Source organism: Podarcis raffonei, chromosome 14 (genome assembly GCF_027172205.1).
Source record: "Podarcis raffonei isolate rPodRaf1 chromosome 14, rPodRaf1.pri, whole genome shotgun sequence".
NCBI lineage: Eukaryota > Metazoa > Chordata > Lepidosauria > Squamata > Lacertidae > Podarcis > Podarcis raffonei.
In genome coordinates this window covers 14,079,985-14,105,661 of record NC_070615.1, presented here as the reverse complement: position 1 = coordinate 14,105,661, position 25,677 = coordinate 14,079,985, and the positions used below count along the sequence as shown (strand labels likewise).

At 44.1% G+C, this 25,677-nt stretch overlaps 1 protein-coding gene across 1 annotated transcript in view; it reads left to right on the top strand.

Moving 5' to 3' along the window:
* Positions 1-6,293: 6,293 nt before the first annotated feature.
* The window catches only part of LOC128401838 (NAD(P) transhydrogenase, mitochondrial-like), a 77,300-nt gene continuing 57,916 nt past the window's right edge, over positions 6,294-25,677 (top strand). Inside the window, exons 1-3 of the mRNA XM_053365358.1 lie at positions 6,294-6,389; positions 9,612-9,801; positions 24,091-24,320. Of these exons, the coding sequence (XP_053221333.1) occupies positions 9,663-9,801; positions 24,091-24,320 (369 nt within the window). The 5' untranslated portion in view covers positions 6,294-6,389; positions 9,612-9,662. The remainder of the gene's footprint in view (positions 6,390-9,611; positions 9,802-24,090; positions 24,321-25,677) is intronic.

Below are 25,677 nucleotides of genomic sequence, written 5' to 3'. Positions count from 1 at the left end.
AAGATTATGTTGTGTGTACATCTTTCACAAATATTAGATGTTTCAGCTTCCTGGCAATGTTTTTTCTCCCAAGCTCCTTATAGGGATTCTTACTCCATTTCAAAATTTCTAAGAGTACCATTTTCCATTTTAACTTCCGAAGATTATCAAACAGCCAATCATCCCTACCTAGTTTGCCATTCTATACGGATTGGTGCTAAGCCCCTCTCTAAATTCAAACATCAAGAAGACAGGAGGATGCTATTTATCTGCCAACGGGGAGTTGAAATTAACTGAAGCATTTGTGATCTTATCCCATGTAGATTATAGCCAAAAGATCCTCCTGGACCTTTGAAGTCTGGCTAAACTTTAGGCTCTCGCACTTCTGTTTTCCATATTTAAAGACGTGCAAATAATCTTGCCAGATAAATAACTCCTGCAAGACTGATCAGGGAACAATTTGAACTGTCTGAGCTTACCTTAAAAGCCCTATGTGGCTTGGTCCTGAAGAACTTGAAGGCTCACTTGCCTCCATATTAGCCCATCTGAAGACCCTTTAGAGACCCTCCTCCAGCTGTACTGCCAGCTAAGACACACAGGTGGTGACTGAGACCTTGACCTTCTCAGTGGTGGCACCTCATTTGTGGAACAATCTCCCCAGAAGGATTTGCCTGGCACCAACGTTGTGGCCTTTTCAGAGCCAGGCAACCCCACATCTTTCTTTTTATTTTGCCGAACCTTTTGATAGCCTTCCTCCATATGAATTTCTTTATTTAACGCCGTTTGTATTTATTGTGTTTTAGTTATGTTTCTTCCCTCCCTAGGGGAATTGCTGCAGTGCATGTTTCTAACTGATTTGTTTCGTGCATTATGATTGTCCTTCCGATATCATGAAATTGGTCAAATTTTTCTTCTGTGAACAATTATATTAATGGTTTTGAGTGCGCACCATCTCTGTAGTTTGGGAAAGCTAGTTTGTTAAAGATTCATTTAACAAGGCAAGTAAGGCCTGTTTCACTGGATAGCACAGTTGGATAGAGCATGGTGCTGATAATACCAAGGTTGCAGGTTCGATCCCCATATGGGACAGCTGCATATTCCTGCATTGCAGGGGGCTGGACTAGATGATCCTCAGGGTCCCTTTCAACTTGATTGTATGATTCTTTCTTCTTGGGGAAGAGTCGTAGCTCAGTGGTAGAGCATCTGTTCTGCATTGTGATAAGTCCCAGCTTCCATCCAGACAGCTCTAGGCAGGGCTGGGAGAGACCCCACTGCCTGGTGTTTTTCATGAGTAGAATGTGTGCTTTTATTTAAAATGCATCTCTGGGTTATTTGTGGGGCACAGGAATTGGTTCATATATTTTTTCAAAATATAGTCCGGCCCCTCACAAGGTCCGAGAGACAGTGGACCGGCCTCCTGCTGAAAAAGTTTGCTGACCCCTGGGCTAGCATCTATGTTACATTATGGAATAAATGATGTGAAAGTGTTCAGCTGGAACCTGGGCGAGATTCATAAACAACTTCACAGTCAACTCATCAAGGCGAGTTAAAAGGATGCAAGTTGCCAGGTTGAAACCTGTTGAGGACACTCTAGGCAGGCTGGCGGTACAGCGTGTTTCTACTTACGCGATGCAAAGAAAGCCAACCAATAATTGCATTGCTGAACACCCCAGAGACAAAATAACCACAACTTCCAGAAGAGCACCGCAAATGTTTTTTTGTACTTTAGCCTTTTGTTCACTGATGTTTTGAATATACAGTGGTACCTCGGGTTACATACGCTTCAGGTTACATACGCTTCAGGTTACAGATTCCGCTAACCCAGAAATGTTTTTTTTTTAAAAGGATATTTATTAAGATTTTCATTTTTTTATACAAACAAAAAGCAAACAAAAAAATTAAAAAAGACATATATTTCATGATACAAACTTTTCAGTAACATATTTCTCTGACCTTCTCATACCTCCCCTTCTTGTATTCCCTTTCAAATTCTTTGTTCAGCAAATCCTTAACTTAAAGCATTACAGCTTATAATATCACCTTATTTTCTATCCAAACCCTTTTTTTCTTCCATATTCCTTTATATCATTACAGCTAGAAACCACTCAATTTCAATCCAACATCATTCAACATTCCTTAATTTTACAATATTTCTGTAAGTAGTCCTTAAATTTTTTCCAATCTTCTTCTGCCGACTCTTCTCCCTGGTCACGGATTCCGCTAGTCATTTCTGCCAATCCCATACAGTCGATCAGTTTCAGCTGCCATTCTTCCAGAGTGGGTAGATCTTGCGTCTTCCAATACTTTGCGATGAGTATTCTTGCTGCTGTTGTAGCATACATAAAAAAAGTTCTGTCCTTCTTTGGCACACTTGGCCGGCCATGCCCAAGAGAAAGGCCTCTGGTTTCTTCAACTGCTAACCCAGAAATATTACCTCGGGTTAAGAAATTTGTTTCAGGGTGAGAACAGAAATCACGCTGTGGCAGCGCAGCAGCAGCAGGAGGCCCCATTAGCTAAAGTGCTGCTTCAGGTTAAGAACAGTTTCAGATTAAGAACAGACCTCCGGAACAAATTACGTAACCAGAGGTACCACTGTACCTGGAAAGGTTTCACTGTATTAAGATACATTTTGATCTCTATATTTTATTATAGTCTCTCATGTAAATATAATGACATCAAATGGGGGGCGCCTTCTGCGTGGTCGTACGCAGCCCCCAGGATCCCAGTGCAGCTCCAGGTAGTACGGGCTGGCTCCGCCCTCCCCAGGCTGGATACCTGGAGGTCTCCGCCTACCTCAGCCAATCGCCCAATCCTACCTGGGGAGGCATTGCCAGGGGATTGGCCAGGTAAGGGGAGGGACTGCCCTGCCCACACAACAGAAGGTGAATCTTACCTGCAAAGCAGCAGTCGGCTCCATGCAGAGCTTCTCCCACTCTGACCTCCCTCAGTTGAGTCTTCTTTTGAAGGTTAACCTCTTCTCCACTGGTATGCGGGCGCTGCTACGTCATGGTAGGGCCGGAAAGGAATTCTCCAGCATTGGCAGGTTTGCCTTTCCTGTAGCAAAACGTCACAACTTTGGCGGTTTCAGGCCTTGGGCGGAATCCTTTAGTCTATCTTCCCTAAATGGGGGGGGGCGTGAAGCAGTGACCCATGCTCCCCTTGCGGTGGTGATCCCAAGGTTCCCCTTTAAAGGGGTCTTGAAGGGAGGCATTGGCCATATGCCGAGAGGTTGCCATTGCTCTCCCCTCCAACGCGAAACGGGGGGCGGGCTCTCTGCTTGAACATATGTTCTCCAGAGCCAGCCCAATCCCCACACATTCTGGATAACCCTGATGTCCCCCAGATCCCTGGCTGGGGACTGGGAAGGATAAACGCCCAATGCCTGAGCCAAGGTCTCCCTACAGCTGAAAATTAATAAAGTTGTGGCCAATTTTAATCCCTTAGCACATTGTCTTGAGTCATTATTCCACTCGGGGGTCACCTGGGGTTGGGGGGACTCCGCCTGTCCACCCAAATATATGAATCCATCGTGAAGCAATTTTTAATTCTCCACATTTCTGCATCAGTTTTTTTTTCTTCATGAAAATTCACCAGCCGCCAAACACTACCCTAAAACCACTTCTGCCAGAGGAGATTCCCCATGCTTCTAATGTGCATTTAGTAAAGGGATTATGGATTTTATGTATTTATGAGGCATAACCGCATAAAAGGTTTGTGTCCATAACAGGGTTTTAGCTAACATTTTTGCATCCAAATTTATCTACTGCTTGTTTGCTTTAGCTACTATGAAATAGAATCATAGAATCATAGAGTTGGAAGAGACCACAAGGGCCATCGAGTCCAACCCCCTGCCAAGCAGGAAACACCATCAGAGCACTCCTGACATATGGTTGTCAAGCCTCTGCTTAAAGACCTCCAAAGTAGGAGACTCCACCACACTCCTTGGCAGCAAATTCCACTGTCGAACAGCTCTTACTGTCAGGAAGTTCTTCCTAATGTTTAGGTGGAATCTTCTTTCCTGCAGTTTGGATCCATTGCTCCGTGTCCGCTTCTCTGGAGCAGCAGAAAACAACCTTTCTCCCTCCTCTATGTGACATCCTTTTATATATTTGAACATGGCTATCATATCACCCCTTAACCTCCTCTTCTCCAGGCTAAACATGCCCAGCTCCCTTAGCCGTTCCTCATAAGGCATCATTTCCAGACCTTTGACCATTTTGGTTGCCCTCCTCTGGACACGTTCCAGTTTCTCAGTGTCCTTCTTGAACTGTGGTGCCCAGAACTGGACACAGTACTCCAGGTGAGGTCTGACCAGAGCAGAATACAGTGGCACTATTATAAATAAATAAAGAAGGCTAAACTGAAAAACCTTGCAATAAAGAGAATTATACAGGCCTCCCCACATACCTCCTTCAGGCTGCTTGTATTAATATTTCTGTGGCCAATTGTTATAGGAAATACTTGATCTGAGCATTAATCACCATAAGGAAAAGTCTAGTCTTGCTAAGTGTGTTACAGATGTTCTTTTAATACACAAACAATGTCGGTTTCATCCATTCATTATTTTAGAATAAAGTTAATCATCTTGTAAAATTCCATCCTCGAAGCACATAAAAGCAAAATTATATTTCTACCATGAGTTTGTACATATTCGGGATGCGGTTGTAGTAAACGGATTATTCATTTGTCCTTGGCAAAGCCTGCAAGCAAGCCCTTTGGCAGAATGTTAGAAGACGTAATAAAAAAATCTGGTGTTTGTCTTTTACCCACAAAGGTCAGCCTTTCAATTTCCTTTGGTGGCCAGAGTTCATCCTCCTCCTTCTCCAAACACCAGGATAGGGGTTTGTTTGCTATAAAGGATCAAGAGATGCAGGAGATTTTAAGCAAGAATTGGTGTTGTGGTGAGACCAGTACATAGGAAATACTATTTTTTTATTGCATTGTAAACCACTTTGATATTTTTACAACATTGCAGTGAAAAATAATAATAATTTTATAAGAATATAAATAAAACAGAGACACAGCACAAGGCACCACCCTGTGTTCTTGAGTGAGACCATTGGCCCATCTACCACAGCAATATTGGCACTGGCTGGCAGCAGCTCTCCAGGGTTTCATAGAATCATAAAATCATAGAATTCTAGAGCTGGAAAGGACCACGAGTGCCTGGAGGAGGTTGGAGGATGGATGGAGGCTAACAGATTGAGGTTGAATCCTGACAAGACAGAAGTACTGTTTTGGGGGGGACAGGGGGTGGACTCCCTGGTCCTGAATGGGGTAACTATGCCCCTGAAGGACCAGGTGCGCAGCCTGGGAGTCATTTTGGACTCACAGCTGTCGATGGAGGTGCAGGTTAATTCTGTGTCCCGGGCAGCTGTCTACCAGCTCCATCTGGTACACAGGTTGAGACCCAACCTGCCTGCGGACTGTCTTGCCAGAGTGGTGCATGCTCTAGTTATCTCCCACTTGGACTACTGCAATGTGTGAGGCTACCTTTGAAGGTGACCCGGAAACAGCAATTAATCCAGAATGCGGCAGCTAGACTGGTGACTGGGAGTGGCTGCCGGGACCACATAACACCGGTCCTGAGAGATCTGCATTGGCTCCCAGTACGTTGCCAAGCACAATTCAAAGTGTTGGTGCTGACCTTTAAAGCCCTAAACGGCCTCGGCCCAGTATACCTGAAGGAGAGTCTCCACCCCCATCATTCTGCCCGGACGCTGAGGTCCAGCTCCGAGGGCCTTCTGGCGGTTCCCTCATTTCGAGAAGTGAGGTTACAGGGAACCAGGCAGAGGGCCTTCTCGGTAGTGGTGCCCACCCTGTGGAACGCCCTCCCTTCAGATGTGAAGGAAATAAGCAGCTATCCTCTCTTTGAAAGACATCTGAAGGCAGCCCTGTTTAGGGAAGTTTTTAATACTTAATGCTGTATTGTTTTTAACACTTGATTGGAAGCCGCCCAGAGCGGCTGAGGAAACTCAGCCAGATGGGCGGGGTATAAATAATAAATTATTATTATTCAATTATTATTATTATATCTAGTCCAACCCCCTGCAAAGCAGGAATCAGAAGATGCTGGGAATTGAACCTGGGACTTTCTGCACTGACTGCATGTGCTCTGCCCACTTTGCCCAGATTGTACTTCCCGGTCGTGACAAGGAGACTTGGAAATACAAGTCCTGTGGGCAGCCTTCCAGCATGCTCCTAGTGTGTGTTGCTCTGAGAGTCTCCATGCCGTCAGTGCCAAGTGGAATGTGCCTTTGGGGTCACATGGCCCCTATTTATAGACCACACAGATGCCCTCCCTTCCTCAGCAAGCAAGGTCACTAAACAGGCAGTCCCCCGGGGCTGCCCTTTTGTGTGCCATGGGGGACAAGCACAGAGCAAGCTCCTAAGGACACCAATAATTTCAGGTTAGTCTCTCGCTAGCTTTTCTTCAGCCTGTGTGCCATGCACCTTAGCTGTCCCTCTAACAGTCCCGAAACCCCTCGGCTTAAGCGTACAGACAGAGGAATTTTCTCCCTTGGCTCATTCCCACTGCCCTTGCGTTCAGGAGGCTGGCAGGCCACAGCAGAGGGGGAAGACGAAGGCCAAAGTCATCTCTCATTCAAAGTACGCAGCACAACATCCCTTCCCCCCTATGGAGGAAAGCGAAAGCAGCTTTGAACTAAATCTCTTACCTAGGGGAAATTGAAAAGGAGAAAACCTTCTTGCCCTTACAGGTGAAACCTGCGCTTAATTTGACTTGGGGACCTGATTCTAATGCCAGGAAAAGGCTCACCTCTGAGATATGCAGGTATCTGCAATGAAGCGCCTTGCAGAAAGGCAATCTCCCAGTCCCAGGAGGTTTGTGTGTGGTGCGTTCAGCATCTTGGAAATTTCATCTTTCTTTCTTATGGAAAAAACAAGTTCCTAGCCCTTATTGTTGTGAACATTAATGGGCAATGCTCTCGAAGTTTCAAAACCCAGATGAATGGGATTTCTAGTGAGAGGTGAGCCTAGTTTTTTGGTGTTCCTCATAATTAACAGAAACAATCTGATACGCCTTACCTGGGAGTAAGTCCCATTGAATTCCCTAGGGTTACATGTATGGTAGTAATTTAACAGGAATTAGGAAATTTATTTGCAGCTATTTTAGAATTCAACCTTTCCCAATGCAGAATTTCAGGCACCTTGGCAACATTATTCTATATTCTATATTGCCCACATTCTCTTGCTGTATAAAAGGTGTGGACAAATGTATGATTATCACATACAACTTGCTTGTAAGTCACCTGGATTTTTTGTTTTATGACTTGTCAGACTAGGCGATACATAATATTTGTATCTGTGCCTATACCTGCCTTTTTAAAAAAAACAGAAATTGGCAAGTTGCCTGTGTGAGTGAGATATAGTTTGGAACCCTGTCTCCACTATGGTCCTGATCTGGATATCACTTTCCTCCCTCCCCTCGTGGAGCGACAATTACCAGAGTGGTTTAACAATCAATCCCCTCTTCACAGGGAAGGACACAGGTGGCGCAGTGGTCTAAAGCACTGAGCCTGCTGGGCTTGCTGATCAAAGGTTGGCAGTTTGAATCCCCGCAACGGAGTGAGTTCCTGTTGCTCTGTCCCAGCTCCTGCCAACCTAGCAGTTTGAAGAAGAGTTTGGATTTGATATCCCGCTTTATCACTACCCGAAAGAGTCTCAAAGCGGCTAACAATCTCCTTTCCCTTCTTCCCCCACAACAAACACTCTGTGAGGTGAGTGGGGCTGAGAGACTTCAGAGAAGTGTGACTGGCCCAAGGTCACCCAGCAGCTTCATGTGGAGGAGCAGGGAATCGAACCCGGTTCACCAGATTACGAGTCCACTGATCTTAACCACTATACCACACTGGCTCTTGAAAGCACACCAGCACAAGTAGATAAATAGGTACCACTGCAGTGAGAAGGTAAAGGGCGTTTCCATGCACTCTGGTTTCCGTCATTGTGTTCCTTTGCGCCAGAAGCAGTTTTAACCCCATAGTCCCTTTTGACTGAACTTACCTTTACCTTTACCTTCAAAGGGAACTCTGCAAATTATAGCTCTTTGAGGGGTGTGTGTGTGGGGGGGTGTCTCCTAACAACTTTCAGCACCCTTAACAAACTACAGGTCCCATAATTCTTTAGGGCAAGCCATGACTGTTTAAAGTGGCTTATCAGCACTTTAAATGCATGCTGTGGATGTGGCTTTTGTCAGTTAGTCTGATGTCATTCCTCCTGTTCTGAAAACTGTGCTTCCCCACATTCCCCTTCTATTACATTACTAGACGAGTTTCAGTCTGGTCCTTTGACTCCTGAGCACAATTCCTGGCTTTTGTCTCCTTCCGAAGCTTCCTATGAGTCAGCTGTGACACAACATGAGTCTAAAAACCCTTTGCACAATGTGCAGGGTCTCGCGGAAAACACCATGAGAAAATGTTTCTGGTGTGCTTCCCCCCCCCAAAAAAAAGCTCTCAGAGATTGCTAAATTCTGTACTCAAAGCCAACCCAACCCCTAATCTCCAGACATTTAGCCAGAAGAGCATCTTGCCACACAACCTGAATGGGCCTTGTGGAACACACAATAATAAAGTCCATGCACCTCGTGTCTAAATCAATTTGGATCTAAGATTAAGGACAGGAGCAAGGGAGCTTCAGAATGGGCATTTCAACAATTTATTTTCATTTTGACCTGAAGCAAAACAAACTCCTCTAAAATTTATGTAAGGCTAGCATGATCTTCAGTTTGTCAGATCTGGCTCCTTGCCCAGCTCAACTGTTCTTCAGCAAAGTTTGCTGACCTCTTTGAATCACACGTTTCTGTTGTAAAGGCCTACACCTGGCGTGTGTCTTCCCCCTGACAGATCCTGAGAAATAAAATGGAGGTTCTTCGCAGCAGCTGAAAATGGCCTCTGTAGAAATGTCATTGTCCAGAGGATGAACATGTTTCTCTGTGTGTAATCTCTTTCTGTGACATCGGTACAGTTTAAGTTTCTATTAAAAATAATTTCTCTTCGCGGGAACTCACGGGTTCATTTCACTCATGTATCTGCTTCAGAATTAAGACATTTGTCCAAAGCACAGGCAAAGAGTGGAAAGAATAAACCACAAAACTCTTGTTTGGTATGATCAGATAATTCCTTTTGTATACTAGGGTTTTATTCTGTAAGAGTTTCCACATTTTGCTAGCCTAAAGAAAATCCAATAACTTTGCTGACCTTTAAAATTTAAATCATGGCCGGTTTAACTGTAATCCATGTGCCCAATTTGTTTGTCATTAGGAATATCTCTCAATTCAGGCTGCATCTATGGACTGGAAGAGTCTATGAAACTTGCTAGCATGTAGTTTTGCATTAATTGCCCTTTTCAGGCAAATTGCTGTAGGAAACTCCTGGGTATCTTTCCCCAGCCTAGTAGACAGTTGAGGTAAGTTGATTACATGTCAGGTTCCTGGGCTTGCCAACATGTCTGTAGCCTCTGCTTTTAGAATCAAGAAATCTGGTTTAGCAGCTGATAATTTCACAGATACACATATTTCCAGAATGACTTTCAAGCATTTGCGACTTTGCGGTTCTGCCTCACTGAGGGATAGCATGAACTAAGTGCAAGGTAATTAAAAACTTGTATACCTGCAGGGCAACTGGACCAACATCAAGTGCAGAGTGCTTTGTTCTGGAACTGCCAAGATGGCAGGCTTGGTGCGATGTGCTAGCAACTCTTCATTGCCCTTCCTGCTGACATTAAACACAAGGACGTTCCAGCCATCAACTGGACAACGCTCTTTCAAAACTTTCCCTACTTTATGGAGTGATCAGTCGGCAAAAGGTACAGTGTGTCCTTGAGTGGCCAAAAACACTTTTCTCATACTGATAATATGAAAACGAAAGCCTCTTTTTCTTCTTCCTCATCCTCCTTTGATGACATCTGTAATGAAAAATATTGCCATATTTCCAAAACTGATAGCATCACACAGGCCATTGACAGGGACCATGAAAAGCATTGGAAAATTCTTCACTTGAGGGCCTAATATAACATCTAACATTCAACAGTGGGTTTTAGTCCAGACACTGAGGTCCACTTCTGAGGGACTTATGGCAGTTCCCTCACTGCGAGAAGTAAAGTTACAGAGAACCAGGCAGAGGGCCGTCTTGGCAGTGGCACCTGCCCTGTGGAATGCCCTCCCATCAGATGTCGAGGAGATAAAGAATTACACAACTTTTAGAAAACATCTGAAGGCAGCCCTGTTCAGGAAAGTTTTTAATGCCTGACATTTTATTATTTTTCATATTTTGCTGGAAGCAGCCCCAGAGTGCCTGGGGAACATGGAAGGCATAAAAGTTGGTAAATGGCATTTCCGTGCGCTCTGGCTTCCGTCACACAGCGGTTCCTATTTATCTACTTGCACTGGCGTGCTTTTGAACTGCTAGGTTGGCAGGAGCTGGGACAGAGCAACAGGAGCTCACCCCATCGTGGAGATTCGAACCGCTGACCTTCTGATCAGCAGGCTCAAGAGGCTCCGTGGTTTAGACCACAGTGCCACCCATGTCCCATACCCATGACCTGCTTCTGTCATGGTGTTCCATTGCACCAGAAGCGGTTTAGTCCTGCTGGCCACATGACCCAGAAAGCTGTCTGTGGACAAATGCCGGCTCCCTTGGCCTGAAAAGTGAGATGAATGCCACAACACCATAGTCGCCTTTGACTGTCCAGGAGTCCTTTACCTTTACCTAGTGCCCCATTAGCCCTAAGGGGCTAGCCTCCACTGTCCCCTACAATCTTTAAGCCTTGTTGTCTCTTCTCTCCTCAAGGAGTTTGAAACTGACATAGATGCCCAGCTGGGGATTAATCCAGTTTCAGCTTTCCCCCTCCATGTTTTTCAGGTCTCCCTCTGGGAGGGGAACCTGGCCTCTACAAAATGCCAACCACAAGCAATATTTCCTAGGCAAATAGGTCAAGTCTGTACTATCTTGTGAAAGGACTGCCTTTAACCCGAAGGAGATGTCTGGAAAATTCAGAAGGGGATGATATAATGGATCCTTTGAGGATTGGATAAAGTATGAGTTGCTAACCTTTGGGGGCTCATTTGGAAATCTGAAAAATTTTGTAGCACCAACACAAAATGGCCATCATGGGGCCATGGCTAGTTATGAAATGGCTGCTGTTTGCTAGTTACAAAGAACAAGCAACTTTCTCAAGAAACAAGGTGGAACTGGGGCCTAAAGCCCAGAACACAAAGCCACTGTGTTGTACCTCACAAACAAAACATGCATTAAATAATTAGTCTTTGGCAGGCAGGTCAGGACTGACTGCTGGGTTGAGGCCTGATCTGTGGTGGGGTCACAACACCAGCACTACTACTCCACAAAAAAATATGGTTTAAAAAGTGAGAAATGGATCCTCAAATGCATGTTGAAGGCAGGTCCTGGGTCTTAAAAGTTCAAAAAGAGCTGCATTACATGCTGTGTTATTAGAGAGGCAACTGGCATTTCCCCCCTATTATTTATTGGGGAATGTAGGATAGAACGTACATCTCAGTCATCAGGGTTTCAGTAACATTACTCCGTGATTCAGCCCAACTTTGTTCAAAGACGCATGACATTTAACAGTTCTCCAGTGTAATCTGAGTTGGGTTTCTTTGCAACATAATCATCAGGTTAGTTTCTGAACTCCACATTCTTCAAATAGCTTCCTAAGTTGTGTTATTGGTCGTGGTTACTTGCTTGGTAGTCATAATTAAAAAAAGAAAACAGATGAAAACAGTTCTGCAATGGCAGATAAGGCATTTGGTTTCTGACAGGGAGGATATTGATTAATGGCTAAGAATGGAACTCTCATCCTTTAGAAATGAGGGGGGAAAGTCTTCATGGAGTTCAATGGTCAATAGTGATTAATAGATTATGACAGTTGCACTAACCTGCTTTCTGAGTGCCAAGACTAACCTGCATTCTGAGTGCCAATATTAAATTTATGCCCTTTTTTATTACCAGTATGTATCTCTCATTCTGAATCCTGGGAGGACTCTCCAAATGTTGCTGGACTCCATCCCAACAGTCCCAAGCAGCATGGTCAGGAATAATGGGAGTTGTAGTCCAACAATGTGTGCCTTAGGGATGTCAGGGAATTCTGAGGAAAACAGAAATGGGAGCAGAAATTGCCAATGTTTACTTATTCGCCCCATGTCTAGAATGGAAATCAATCCAGCGAATACAATTTGTATTCCCTGTTGTTGCTTTCAGTCCGCAAACAATATGTATTTGATTATGCTTCCCTGCAGTTTGCATTGTGTTTCCTTTGCATTTAAGTTAATGGGGTAGAATAACACAGTGGCGTTGTAATTTCACCACAGCGCAGAACTACATGAATAATGTAGTTTTTGGCAGAATCCCAACTGTAGCAGAACAGAAACAGTGTTGGACATGATGTGTGCAATGTGGAATGGAAACTAATGCATTCTTACCTCTCTAATCTAGATACTGTGGTACCTCAGGTTACATATGCTTCAGGTTGCAGACTCCGCTAAGCCAGAAATAATGCTTCAGGTTAAGATCTTTGCTTCAGGATAAGAACAGAAATCGGGCTCGGCAGCAGCAGGAGGCCCCATTAGCTAAAGTGGTGCTTCAGGCTAAGAACAGCTTCAGCTTAAGAATGGACCTCCGGGATGAATTAAGTACTTAACCCGAGGTACCACTGTAAGTCCATAGTACTGAACAGCAAAATTCTCCCACAATATTAGTGAATCCAGAGAGGCGCAACCATGTTTTCACTTTTTATACTAGACTCACTGTTGGCAGTGAACCCCTGCCCCTTCTGGTAGCTTCTAAACAATATTAGGATATTGTTGACTGGATATTAGAGACTTGATATCTATAAAACAGGTGTTATGTGTCCAAAATCTGCCCATTATCTGTAGCCCTTTACATTGAATGAGCTTTTGTACCATATTCTCACTGACACGGTATAATCGGTATCAATGGAATATATACAGTGGAACCTCGGTTTTCGAACATAATCCGTTCCGGAAATCCGTTCGACTTCAGAAATGTTTGAAAACCGAAAATAAAAGGGCTGTTGCAAAGTGAACGGTGAAAATGTAAAAACGTGCCATGGAAGCTGTTCGAATTCCAAAAATCATTCGAAAACAGAAGCATTCACTTCTGGATTGTCAGCGTTTGTGTTCCAAAATGTTCGGCTTCCAAAGTGTTCGACAACCGAGGTTCCACTGTATATTTAAAGTTACTTAGCATAGTTTTATAAATAAATAATAGATATGTTACAAAAGACTTGGGGTATAATCACTATTTTTCTAGAAAAAGAGGGGCCGGAACTCACCTCCCTTGTTCTCTTATAATGACAACAGCGGCTACCAGAGAGGTGCCGGAACTGAGTTCCAGCAAGTTTCAGATTAAAACCCCCCCCCCCCTGCTTTTAGCATTATAAAACTGAATCGGCAAGGAAAGAAGCCAGCCGTCAGCCGCCTCTGGACATTGTACAGGTTATCAGCCCTGGATCTTGTTCAGATGGTATGATGTGCAATGAAACATACAAGAGAGTCATTGCCAAGGTTTACATCAAAGGAAGAATTCATAAGGTTTACTGAAAAGCCCTGCTCTGAGTGTTCTGCTGCCAGCTGATCCACCAACCTCATGTGAATGGTGTTTTTTCTCTATAGAAGGAAGATGAACCTGAAGGGGCCTCTCATCTGTTCAGTGTGGGGCAGGATGTGTAGAAAAGTAGGCATATTTGTTTCTTATGGAGAAAGCTGTGTATTCTATAGGATTTTTTTAAAAAAACCTTAAGAGCTGAATTCTGCGACCAGTATAAAACTAGGCAAATTTGCATGATTTCTCTTTTGAGTGTGCATTATTTACTATGCAATTTCCCCCAGTTTGTATCACTTATTCCAGTTTTCAGGGCATTGAAATCTCTTCTTCCAGTCATTGTTCATCTGCCCCTATTCTGACTTCTGAGTTTCAGCAGACCTTGCTTACGTACTTTCAGGTGTATATTTTGCAAGCATTAGAGCTAAGTTCTTGCTCATCTTTAAAAAAATAAATGTCTCTGTGAAATGTTGGAAGGTATGTTGGTTTGAAAAAAGAGTCTCTGCAACATGAAAATTTTGCAACATCCTGGCCTTCCAGCACAATTAGATCAATAGCATTGATAGTAACGCCAATATTATTTTGGATCCTGTCACGTTGCATATCCTTTACTGTGTACAGTTCAGAAAATGTTTAAGAGAAGTACCATCCACTAACGGCTTGAAGAATGGCTTTCCTTTTCCTGAGGTTATCCTTAGCCAAAAATCTCATGACATTTTGCACTTATTGCATACAGAGAGGTCCAGGTCTTTGGCCAGTTGATGCAGCTCAGCCTCACAGTTCATTCCTCCCTCATGCCAGGGATGGAAAGATCTGTCATTTTCAGTTTTCCCCATCTTAAATTCAGTTCTCCACATTTTGCAGTGATTTGCAAAACATCTTTTTTCAAAAAAACCTTAATGTTAACATTTTTTGCAAGCAATTTCTCCTAATATTTGTCAAACTGTTTTCACCAATACCTTCATTTTTATGCACACTTTCCCCTTAAATATGCATTTTTGTAAACATGCTTACCTGAAGAAACGCATCACTATATTCGCAGAAGTGTGACTTTTGAAGGATAGTTATGTTTGGGTTTGCATATTGCATCGGAAAGTTTTTAAATGCATACTAGATTGAAATTCTCCCTCGCAACTTTGTTTGCTGTGGTTTTTGCTTATGACTTGAAATATACTCGGAGTTGAGAGTGGATTTCATGCTCTTTATTCAGCTCATAGTGGTGAGGAGAAATGAAAGTTTCCCCAAAGTATCTGCTTTATATACATTATTTACACAATGGGCTGCACGTGATTGGCTAATTCCAGAATTATTCTGTAGGCCAATCAGGTTGTGGATTCACTTCCATCTGGAGCTGGATTGGGTGGCTCCTGCAGACCAATCATACTGCTGCATTGTTCTAGGACCAATCAGACTGCTGCATTTTGGATCCTATTGTTCTAGGACCAATCAGACTGCTGCAATTTGGATCCTATTCAACTCAGTACATAACACCTTTTTTTTTAAAAAAAAATCATTATTATTATCCTACACTTGGCCAGAAATCTGCAGTTGCTTGTCTGCCAATTCAGGTAGCTCGTATAATATTGCAAGGAGCCTTTCTTTAAGGTCCAGTGATGGTTCTGCCCGCTACAGAGATTAATGCTTTTTTATAGTCACTCTTCTCTGTTTCTTATTAGCATCCAGTTTACATATCTTGTGTCAAGTGCTGGAAGCCATTACCTTTCAAGGTCGGACCCAAAGGCGTGCCTGCAGATTTTTCAAATTGTATTTGCGTCTCAAAAGAAATCAGTTTGCTTCCAGGGAAAGTGAAACAAAATAATGTTATCAAGGTAGTGTTTTAAGGATTCCTTTCTTCATTGTAGGGGGTCTCCCAGGTCCAATTTAGGACTGCACTCTATTTGCTTGTTTTTCACACCAGAGGGCCTGTGTGCTGGAGATGTCGGACTTAGACCCAGGTTCAAAATCCTGCTTGGCCACAAAGCTTATTAAGCATAACTTCATTCAGGTGGGGTTATGGTAATGAAAGAATGAAAGGGTCTGTTAGGAGCCAGCCAGCAATAAATCACACGGAGTAAGGGAAGTTGGTGACAGTAGCCACAAAATTAAAAGACGCCTGCTACTTGGGAGAAAAGCAATGACAAACCTAGACACCATCTTCAAAAGCAGAGACATCACCTTGCCAACCAAGGTCTGTATAGTTAAAGCTATGGTTTTCCCAGTAGTGATGTATGGAAGTGAGAGCTGGACCATAAAGAAGGCTGATCGCTGAAGAATTGAAGCTTTTGAATTATGGTGCTGGAGGAGACTCTTGAGAGTCCCATGGACTGCAAGAAGATCAAACCTCTCCATTCTTAAGGAAATTAGCCCTGAGTGCTCACTGGAAGGACAGGTCGTGAAGCTGAGGCTCCAATACTTTGGCCACCTCATGAGAAGAGAAGACTCCCTGGAAAAGACCCTGATGTTGGGAAAGATGGAGGGCACAAGGAGAAGGGGACGGCAGAGGACGAGATGGTTGGATAGTGTTCTCAAAGCTACCAGTATGAGTTTGACCAAACTGCAAGAGGCAGTGGAAGGCAGGAGTGCCTGGCGTGCTCTGGTCCAGGGGTCATGAAGAGTCAGGCACGACTAAACAACTAAACGACGATGAAGGGAAGTTAGCTCTTTATTAGAAGAAACAAAGTCTACTCACAAGTGCCAGGCCTACTGAGTCCAGCATCTCTCCTGGGTAGGTCTCACACCTGTGAGGCAGTTGTGGAGGCTAAAGGTCCCTGCCTGCCCACAGCTGCCTAAGTCTCTCCCAAGTCCTTCCCAATCAATCTGAGACTATGCCAGTGTGTCTGCCTTTGCTCCTTTTGCTTCATACCTCTCCTGGTCCTGGAAGACCAGGGGAGAGGGGAGCTGGTTGCAGCAGAAGTGGGAGACATGCCTGCTGAACGCCTTCTATACCATGAAGCTTGTTCCAGAAATTAAGAAAAAATATATCTCTGAAAGTTAGTTGATTATTTCCAATTTTAATGTTTCTATTTGGGTTTTTATTGTATACAGGATCCCAGGATTCTTTGGGTGAAGCCATGTGCTTCAAATATATAGAGAGTGCACAGCTTTAACCATAGCCTTTCCTTTGGCTTACAGCTTCATTCTGCAATTTACTTGCTACAATTGGGTAAAGATAACCATAAGGAAACAATGGCATACAAAATGCTCTTTAGTTTATGGTTACAAGAACAGTAGTTTAGCTTTATTTTAGCACGTTCCAGAACATGATTTCCCAATGAGATAAAGTAAGCAAAGCAAAAGTCAATTTAAAACAAGAGTTTAATGACTAAGAAGAGGGTTTGGAAATGTGCAGTGATGGCTTTGTAGTGGAGAAATATTGGACAACACTATGTATACACTAACTGATTTCAGACTTGCGGGAAATGTTGCCCCAAATGTCACACTGACATCGTAATTATACAGAGAAGGGAGAAAGTTGTAAGAATATAAACAGGTTGGTAAGCGGAGGTGATAGTGCAGAGGTTGATATGCCAAAGCTCTGAGAGTTGATTTTTTGCTAGGGCTTAATGCACATCAGGCATTTACCGGTAAAGCATAATGCTTCCCCTAAATATTCCTGAGAACTATAGTTTATACCTTCAGAGCTGCCAACATCATCATCAGTGCTATTTTTCTAGAAAAAGAGGTGCTGGAACTCACCATGAATGCCTCCCTTGCTCTGTTAGAAAGGCAATGTTCTCTTAGAAAGAACTTTAAAGCCCTAAATGGCCTCAGTCCAGGATTTCTGAAGGAGCGTCTCCACCCCCATCATTCTACCCGGACACTGATGTCCAGCGCCGAGGGCCTTCTGGCGGTTCCCTCACTTCAAGAAGTGAGGTTACAGGGAACCAGGGAGAGGGCCTTCTCGGTAGTGGCGCCCACTCTGTGGAACGCCCTCCCCATCAGATGTCAAGGAAATAAACAATTATCTGACTTTTCGAAGACATCTGAAGGCAACCCTGTTTAGGGAAGTTTTTAATGTTTGATGCATTAGTGTATTTTAATATTTGGTGGAAGCCGCCCAGAGTGGCTGGGGAAGCCCAGCCAGATGGGCGGCGTATAAATAATAAATTATTATTATTATTATTATTATTATTATTATTATTATTATTATTATTATCACCCACCAATTGCAGAACTGAGTTCCAGATGTGCTGGAACTGAGTTCTGATGAGTTCCAGCTGTTTAAAAAAGCCCCGATTCTTATTATTATTATTTGGTTGCTTTCTTTGTGAAAATGACCCAAAGCGACATACAAACACAATGTACACACTAAATCTCAATACAAAACCAGTAAAAAAAAATTTTTTTTAAGCCCTCATCTATACAAATAAAAAATAGGTCTTACAGATCCTGCCCCACTAAAAGAGGCTACTAGTATTTAAAACCCTTCAAATTAAAGGTCCAAGTAAAAAAAAGAAAATTTTTGCCAGGCACCTAAAAATAGATGAAGATGGCGCCGAGTGAACCCCGCTGAGGAAAACATTCCATAATAAGGGGGACACTCAAAACAGACTTCTCCACAGTGGCACCTCATTTGAAGAATCTCTTCCCCTTAGATTTATGACCTGTGCTGGTATTGGTATCATTTTGATGCAAGATCCAAACATACCTGCTTACCTTGGTGTTTAAAGACTTTTAAGCTGTTGTTTCATCAGCTTGCCCTGTTATCTTAACTGCTTTAATTCTGTTTTGCTGCATTTTTATCATGTGTTTTATGGCTGGATGGTGTTTTTTGGACTGTAGGGGCTGTTTGTTATATTTATGCACCCTGCTTTGGTCTTGATAGACAAAGAGCATGTTTTCAATAAATAATGAAAAATAGTTCTAAGGTGGGAACTAGCAAGGAAACCATCCTTTGGTAATGGCTGTTCACAGCTGTGTTTCTTGAGGGTTTAAGTGAGCTTCAGTGGGTCTGAAAATCTCCTTAAACATGCTACGGCTAGCGAATGAATTTGCATCTGAAACTCCCTATTCTGTTTTCCTGCAATTTAGCTAATAGTGACTGGTATCAATATACAATTTTGACACTAAGCCCTAAATGACTTAGCCCCAGATATTTAAACAGATTCTCTCAGGTGTTAAGATCTTACCCTTGTGGTAATTCCTGGGGTGGCCCAGGAGAGAACATTCTCTATAGCAGCCTCTAAATGTGGAAATCCCTCCCCACAGAGGCGCATCTGGCACCTTCATAATAAAGTTTTTGTGGTATGCTGAAAAAGAGCCTCCATATCTTGGCCTTTGACACTTGAGGTCCATATTTTTAGGACCCACTCTATTCTTGTGATTGTAATTAAATTTACACTGGTGAGTAATAAATAACATTGTTTTTGTTGTTGTTGCTGCTGCTGTTATTATTATTGTTGTTGTTAAATGGTGGGCCTGCGGACACCAAGACGTCATCAAAATATGGTACCATGCCCAGAAGCCCTTGCAGGAGACGCTCCATAAGGCTTTGGAAGATGCCAGGAGCCACACTCACCCTGAACTGCAACCAGCGGCAACGGAATGCCCCTCGGTGGGTGACGATCGTCTGGGCTTCAGCAGTGGCATCATCGACGGGCAGTTGTTGATAGGCTTGGGCAAGGTCCAGCTTAGCGAAGACCTTACCCTCACCCAGGGAATGCAGCAGGTGTTGGACAACAGGAACCGGATAAGCGTGCTGCTGAAGTGCCTTGTTGATCGTGCACTTGTAGTCAGCACAGATTCTCACCGACCTGTCTGCCTTGACAGGCGTGACGATGGGGGTTTCCCACTTGGCGTGGTCAACTGGCTCCAAAACTCCTTGGGCGATCAGCTTGTCCAGTTGTTCGTCTACCTTAGCCTTGAGAGCAAAGGGAACCCGGTGTGGCTTTAGCTTGATGGGGGCGACTTGTGGATCAAGGCTAAAGGAGATGGGCGTACCTGTATATTGCCCCAAAGTGCCGTCAAAAACCTCGGCAAAGTCTTTAACCAGACCCTCAGTCTCTGCGTTAGAGATGCAGTTGATGCCGGTGACTTCCAGGCCGAGGGCATCAAACCAGTCTAGCCCTAGGAGGCTTGGCCGCTGACCTTCAACCACCACCAACCGAAGCAGGCCCGAAAAATCCTTGAAGGCGATCCAGAACCGGCCAATGCCTACCACGGGAATGTCGTTTCCCTGGTAGTCTCTCAGGTGTACACGGTGAGAGTCGAGTTGCCTTTTGGACACTCTGGGTACCAGTCTTTTGATGGTGCTCCAAGACACGATGGACAGGGCAGACCCGGTGTCGATCTCCATGTCACATGGAGCGCCTTCAATGAGCACCGTGACGTTCAGCTTGCGTCGCGTAGGCAAGTCGGTTTGGCCAATCGTGGTTCCAGACGGGCAGCGGCAGTTGGTGAGAGCGAAACAGCTTTCCTTGGCAGACTGGAGTGAAGACTTGGACTTGCGAGTCGGTGAAGGGGGGATGTCAGACGGAGCCGATCGGCAGACCTTAGCGATGTAGCCCCTTCTGGAACAATTCCTACAGATGGCATCTCTGAATCGACACTTGGCACGGGAATGGTTGCCTCCGCAGCCGGCACATTCCGGTTGGCCCTTGGACTTCTGTTGGAACTTCCTGCGCTCCCGCTTTGTCTGGTGCACGTCATCGTCTTCACTGGAGGATGCCTCATCATGATGCACTGGAACTGGCTTCCTAGCAAGACGCGGGCTGCTGGACTTGCGGATCTCCTGGGCTTCTGAGGCCACAGCCTCCTCAATGGCTTTCTGTAGCGTGAGGTCTGGCTTGGCGAGGAGACGCCGTTGCAGATGGATGTCCTGGACCCCGCAGACGATTCGATCCATCAGGGCATCGTCTAAGTCTCAGAACTTGCAGTGCATTGCAGCCTGTCGCAGGGCGGTGGTGTAGTTGTTGATTGACTCCCCCTCTGCCTGGTTCCGGTGGTAGAACGCATGGCGGGCAGCAATCTTGGACGGCTTTGGTGTGTAGTGGTTGCGCAGCTTCTCTTGGATCGTGTCCCATGGTGTTGCCTGGACTGCTTCAGGCGCAACCAATGCTCGGGCCGTCTCAAACACCTCAGGCCCACAGAGGCTGAGGAATAGGCCCCGCTTACGCTCCTGTGATACTTGCGTCAGCTCGTTGGCTTGGAGGTAGCAGTCAAACCGAGCGAGGTAGGAGTCCCATGATTCAGAGGCTGGCGCAAACGGCGGTAGAGGCACAAGTGAAGCCATGATTCTGATGCCGGCGTGAAGGGCGATGGATGGAACACAGTGCTCTCGCCAGAACGGTCAGCTCTGAATTGGTTCTGTTCAGTGATTTCGCTCAGTGATTCAGCTCAGTGATTCAGCTCTGCTCAGAGGTGGCTGCATCTGGCTGTGCTCTGATGTCCATCGATCCCATCCTCGTTGCCAGTGTTAAATGGTGGGTAGACATAACAGACGACACAGTGATTTCTCCAGAGCAGCTCTTTATTTGTAAGCTGGACAGAACTGAGCAGCAAACAACTCAGCCTGCCTGCTTTTATAGGCAGCCGGCTGTCAACATTGTAGCAACAACAACCCAGGGTTTCCCGCCTAAAATAACTGACGTGGACCTGAGTGAAAACTATCTACAGTATCCCTCTGCTGGCCCAGGGTGAGAACTTCAGTACATAACAATTATTATTATTATTATTATTATTATTATTATTATTATTATTAATTATATGTTACTTAAAAGGTAGGCTGTTGCTGTGTTTAATCTTTAAACCCTGCCCCTGGTGTTATGTTTCCATCTTCAACCTGCATGTCGGCCAACTCTCCAAGTGTCCCTATTTTCCAGAGACAGTCCTGGATTTTCAGAAGCCGTCCCAGTTTCTGATAGGATCCCGGAATGTCCCACTTCCCCTTAGGACATCCCTATTTTCTCTGGAGAAATGTTGGAGGGTATGGAGTTATGCGAGCCCCTGATAAATAACTATACAACTTTTTGAGGATATCTGAAGGCAGCCCTGTATCGGGAAGTTTTAAAAATATTTAATGTTCTATTATATTTCTATGTAAGTTGGATGCTGCTCAGAGTGTCTGGGGCAACCTAATTAGATGGGTGGGGTAACATCATCATCATCATCAACAACAACAACAACAACAGACCAGGACGTCCCTGTTTTCATTGGAGGAATGTTGAAGGGTAAGGTTGGGTGTGGTTGTGTGCAAAGAAATTCCCAACGCTTCTTTGCAGACAACCGTTACAAATAATTGCAGTTAACTCAAACCAGGGGGTGAGGGTGGGGGAAACTCTTCTTGACACCACTGTCTTTTTATTTATTTATTTATCCCCCCCCCCCCATTTCAGGAGTCTGAATCCTAGACTTGTAGAGTTAAGGTTGTCTCGGCATTCCTTGTGGCCTCTTCTCCCACACCTTTCCCCCGCTCGGAGTAAACAGCATGAAAACTTGTGTAAGCAGCATCTCAGCCAAGCCTTTTATAAACTAAACTTTAATTTGTTATTCTTTTGGCATCCACCAGAGTGTTCGTGTGACTGTGTGGGTTGGCTGTGGAACTGAGCACTGCAAAAACTTTCAAATGTCTCATTTGGCGGTGCTGTGTGTCACTAACCAAACACACACAACCCCACCATATGCATGTAACCCCATGGAGGGCAATGGGTGGAAATGTTTGGTGTGAGTAAAGAGGGCTCATTGGTCTTACTGAGTCGGCCACTCAATATTAGTAAAGCTTTGAAGGAAGAGGCGAAGATTCACTTGGTTTTTTCACTATAACTGGGACAATAAACAGTTACTGAAAGCAATAGGAAATGGAGGGGGAGATATTTTTCTAGCTTTTTCTTCCTAGTACGCTAGAGAGAACAGAGAAATGAGGGGGGCTTGTTACAGTAAATATAAACCTAGAACCACGGCTTTCCTTTTATTTCAAACATCAGTGTCCTAGCTTTCTGCAAATTTGTCTGTCCACCCACATTGTCCCCACCTGAAACTGTTTTCCTGGCAGGGGAAGGAAAGATGCTGTAAGAAATCTGGAACAGATGAGAAGATAAACGATTTTGTCTGGTGAAAACTGTAACATTTCACTTGTGCGTATGAGAGAGACAGTAAGACAGACAACTGCTTCTCACTAAACACAACTTTCCCCCCTTGAAATTGTGTAGAGGTATCACAATTTCCCTCTTCTCTAGGGAAGTCCATCAGGTCACTCTAAGAAGTGACCTGATGGATCAGAAAAAGGCCTGTCTATTTCAGCATTCTCTGAATGACTAACCAGATGCTTGCCAGTGTTTGAAAAGGAAAAGGTTCTGACCTCCTTTGACTCCTTTGCCTGGTCCTCAGACCCTAGTTGGCACAAAAGAGTCCTTGAGAAAGAGTACTTTGCAGACTGCTGCTTTTATTCTTAAAATAGTCTTCTCCAACCACGACCGACAGCTTTATACATATCAAACGCAACCAGCTTTCTACCATCCAACCAACCCACCATACACACAGTCAATGACCACTCTATATATACAATGGTACCTCGGGTTACATATGCTTCAGGTTACAGACTCCGCTAACCCAGAAATAGTACCTCGGGTTAAGAACTTTGCTTCAGGATGAGAACAGAAATTGTGCTCCGGCGGTGCGGCAGCAGCAGGGGGCCCCATTAGCTAAAGTGGTGATTCAGGTTAAGAACGGTTTCAGGTTAAGAATGGATCACCGGAACAAATTAAGTACTTAATCTGAGGTACCACTGTACAGACATATCTAGGTGAAAGGTTGCAAGAGTCATGCAGGCTTTGCTGATTCATTGTAGGCCACTGACTCAGTTCCTTTTGTATTAAAGAAACAGCAGCTAATTTTAAGCCATGACAATGCCGACATGAAGGCCACAAGTAGAACATGGTCACAATAGCACTCTCACTTGTGCTTCTCTACAACTGGTATTCAGAGACTTAGTGTTTCTGAAACTTGAAGGAACACAAAGCCATCGTAAGCAGCAATCATTGATAGCCTTATCCTCGACAAATTGGAGGAACATCTATGTGAGTGGGCACTACTTCACATTGTGGTACTGGATTCCATCGTTTAACTGTTGTATGAAGTAGTCATATCTATTTTGAAACATCTGGATTGCCTTCTAGTTAGCTTCTGGCTCAGTACAAAGTGCTAGTTTCAACCTCTGAATCCATAAACAACTCAGGACCCTGATATTTACCATCTTCTCAGCTATTTCTCTGGTCACTGAGATCCTCCATTAAGACTCTCTTTTGGGTACCTCACCTCTGAGGTGTCATAGTATGCTTCTGAATACCGCTTGCTTGAAACTGCAGGATAGGTGTGTCCTGCTTTTGGGCTTCCTGTGGGCATCTTGGTTCCATTAGTACAACTGTTGCATTGGATTTCCTATTGCACCACCATTATTCTCACTAGCACACAACAGCCCCTTACACTACTAGCACAACAGTCCTTCTGTTGGTGGTCAAAGAATGTTGATTCTTTAACTTTCCTTTTATGTATGTTGTGTTTCTATGTTTCTTTTATTCAGGAATTCGCTACAAGGATCTTATTGTTGGCGTGCCCAAGGAAATATACAAAAACGAGAAGAGAGTAGCTCTTTCTCCTGCTGGTGTCCAAGCTTTAGTGAAGCAAGGCTTTAATGTGCAAGTGGAACATGGAGCTGGTGAAGAAGCGAAGTTCTCCGATGATCTATACAAAGACGCTGGAGCAAAAATTGGGGACTTGAAAACGGTGTTTGGATCAGATCTTGTGTTAAAGGCAAGTTTGCTAGTGAAATGTATAAACTTACATTTGTGAGAGTATGACATGGCAGCTTCATCTATCCATCTCCAAACCCATATCTCTTGGGCAACCTTATTCAATGTGCCCTAGGGTTGCCATGTGTCCTCTTTTTCCAGGACACATCCTCTTCTTCAGCGGTAAAATTTCTGTCCAGGTGGATTTTTCTAATTTGCCAAAATGTCTCTGGCTATACTTTTTGGATGAGTCATAGACATAACTGGTGGTTGAAGACTTGCTTTCCTCTTCTCTTCTCCTGCCCCCCTGAGCAATATATCACAGCTTCTATAGATGTTCAGTCTTTCTTGAGCATTCTTTCTGATATGTTTACAGGCTGGTTATACTAATTTTCCCATAGTGTGGTTATGGCTTCCAATTAATAACTTCTTCATCCTACACTGAAATTTCCCTGTCACTAGCTGTAACAAGTCCTTTTTTAAAAAGTGGATTTGTGGCACTAGGGTGTGCTACAATTCACTTTGGGGTGTGCTTTAATTCACTTTAATTGAACGTTAATTGAACAAACAGGAACTTTCATCATGCGCTTGAAACTCTCCTTCAAAACAGTGACAGTCTAGAAGGCACCCTTTGTTTACTCACTGTTTAGAGGACTAACACCCCCTGAAGCTACTTGCTATAAGTCATCAATGTGGGGAGGGGGTGTAGAATGCAGGTATAATAAGAGTAAAGAAGGAAACATACAAATATCATCTTTGACTGAATTCACATTTACAATCAATGCACTTTTGCTGGGAGCCATTGTCATAACCTTGCCAACAAAGGTCTGTATAGTTAAAGCTATGGTTCTCCCAGTAGTGATGTATGGAAGTGAGAGCTGGACCATAAAGAAGGCTGATCGCCGAAGAATTGATGCTTTTGAATTATGGTGCTGGAGGAGACTCTTGAGAGTCCCATGGACTGCAAGAAGATCAAACCTATCTATTCTTAAGGAAATCAGCCCTGAGTGCTCACTGGAAGGACAGATCCTGAAGCTAAGGCTCCAAGACTTTGGCCACCTCATGAGAAGAGAAGACTCCCTGGAAAAGACCCTGATGTTGGGAAAGATTGAGGGCACAAGGAGAAGGGGACGACAGAGGACGAGATGGTTGGACAGTGTTCTCGAAGCTATCAGCATGAGTTTGACCAAACTGCGGGAGGCAGTGGAAGACAGGAGTGCCTGGCGTGCTCTGGTCCATGGGGTCATGAAGAGTCGGACACGACTAAATGACTAAACAACAACAACACCAAATTCTCATAACCTATGTCCTTAATCCTGCTTCACTAAGGTTTCCATATTTCATATTCCAAAAAGTAAAAACCAGGACACCCCAAAAGT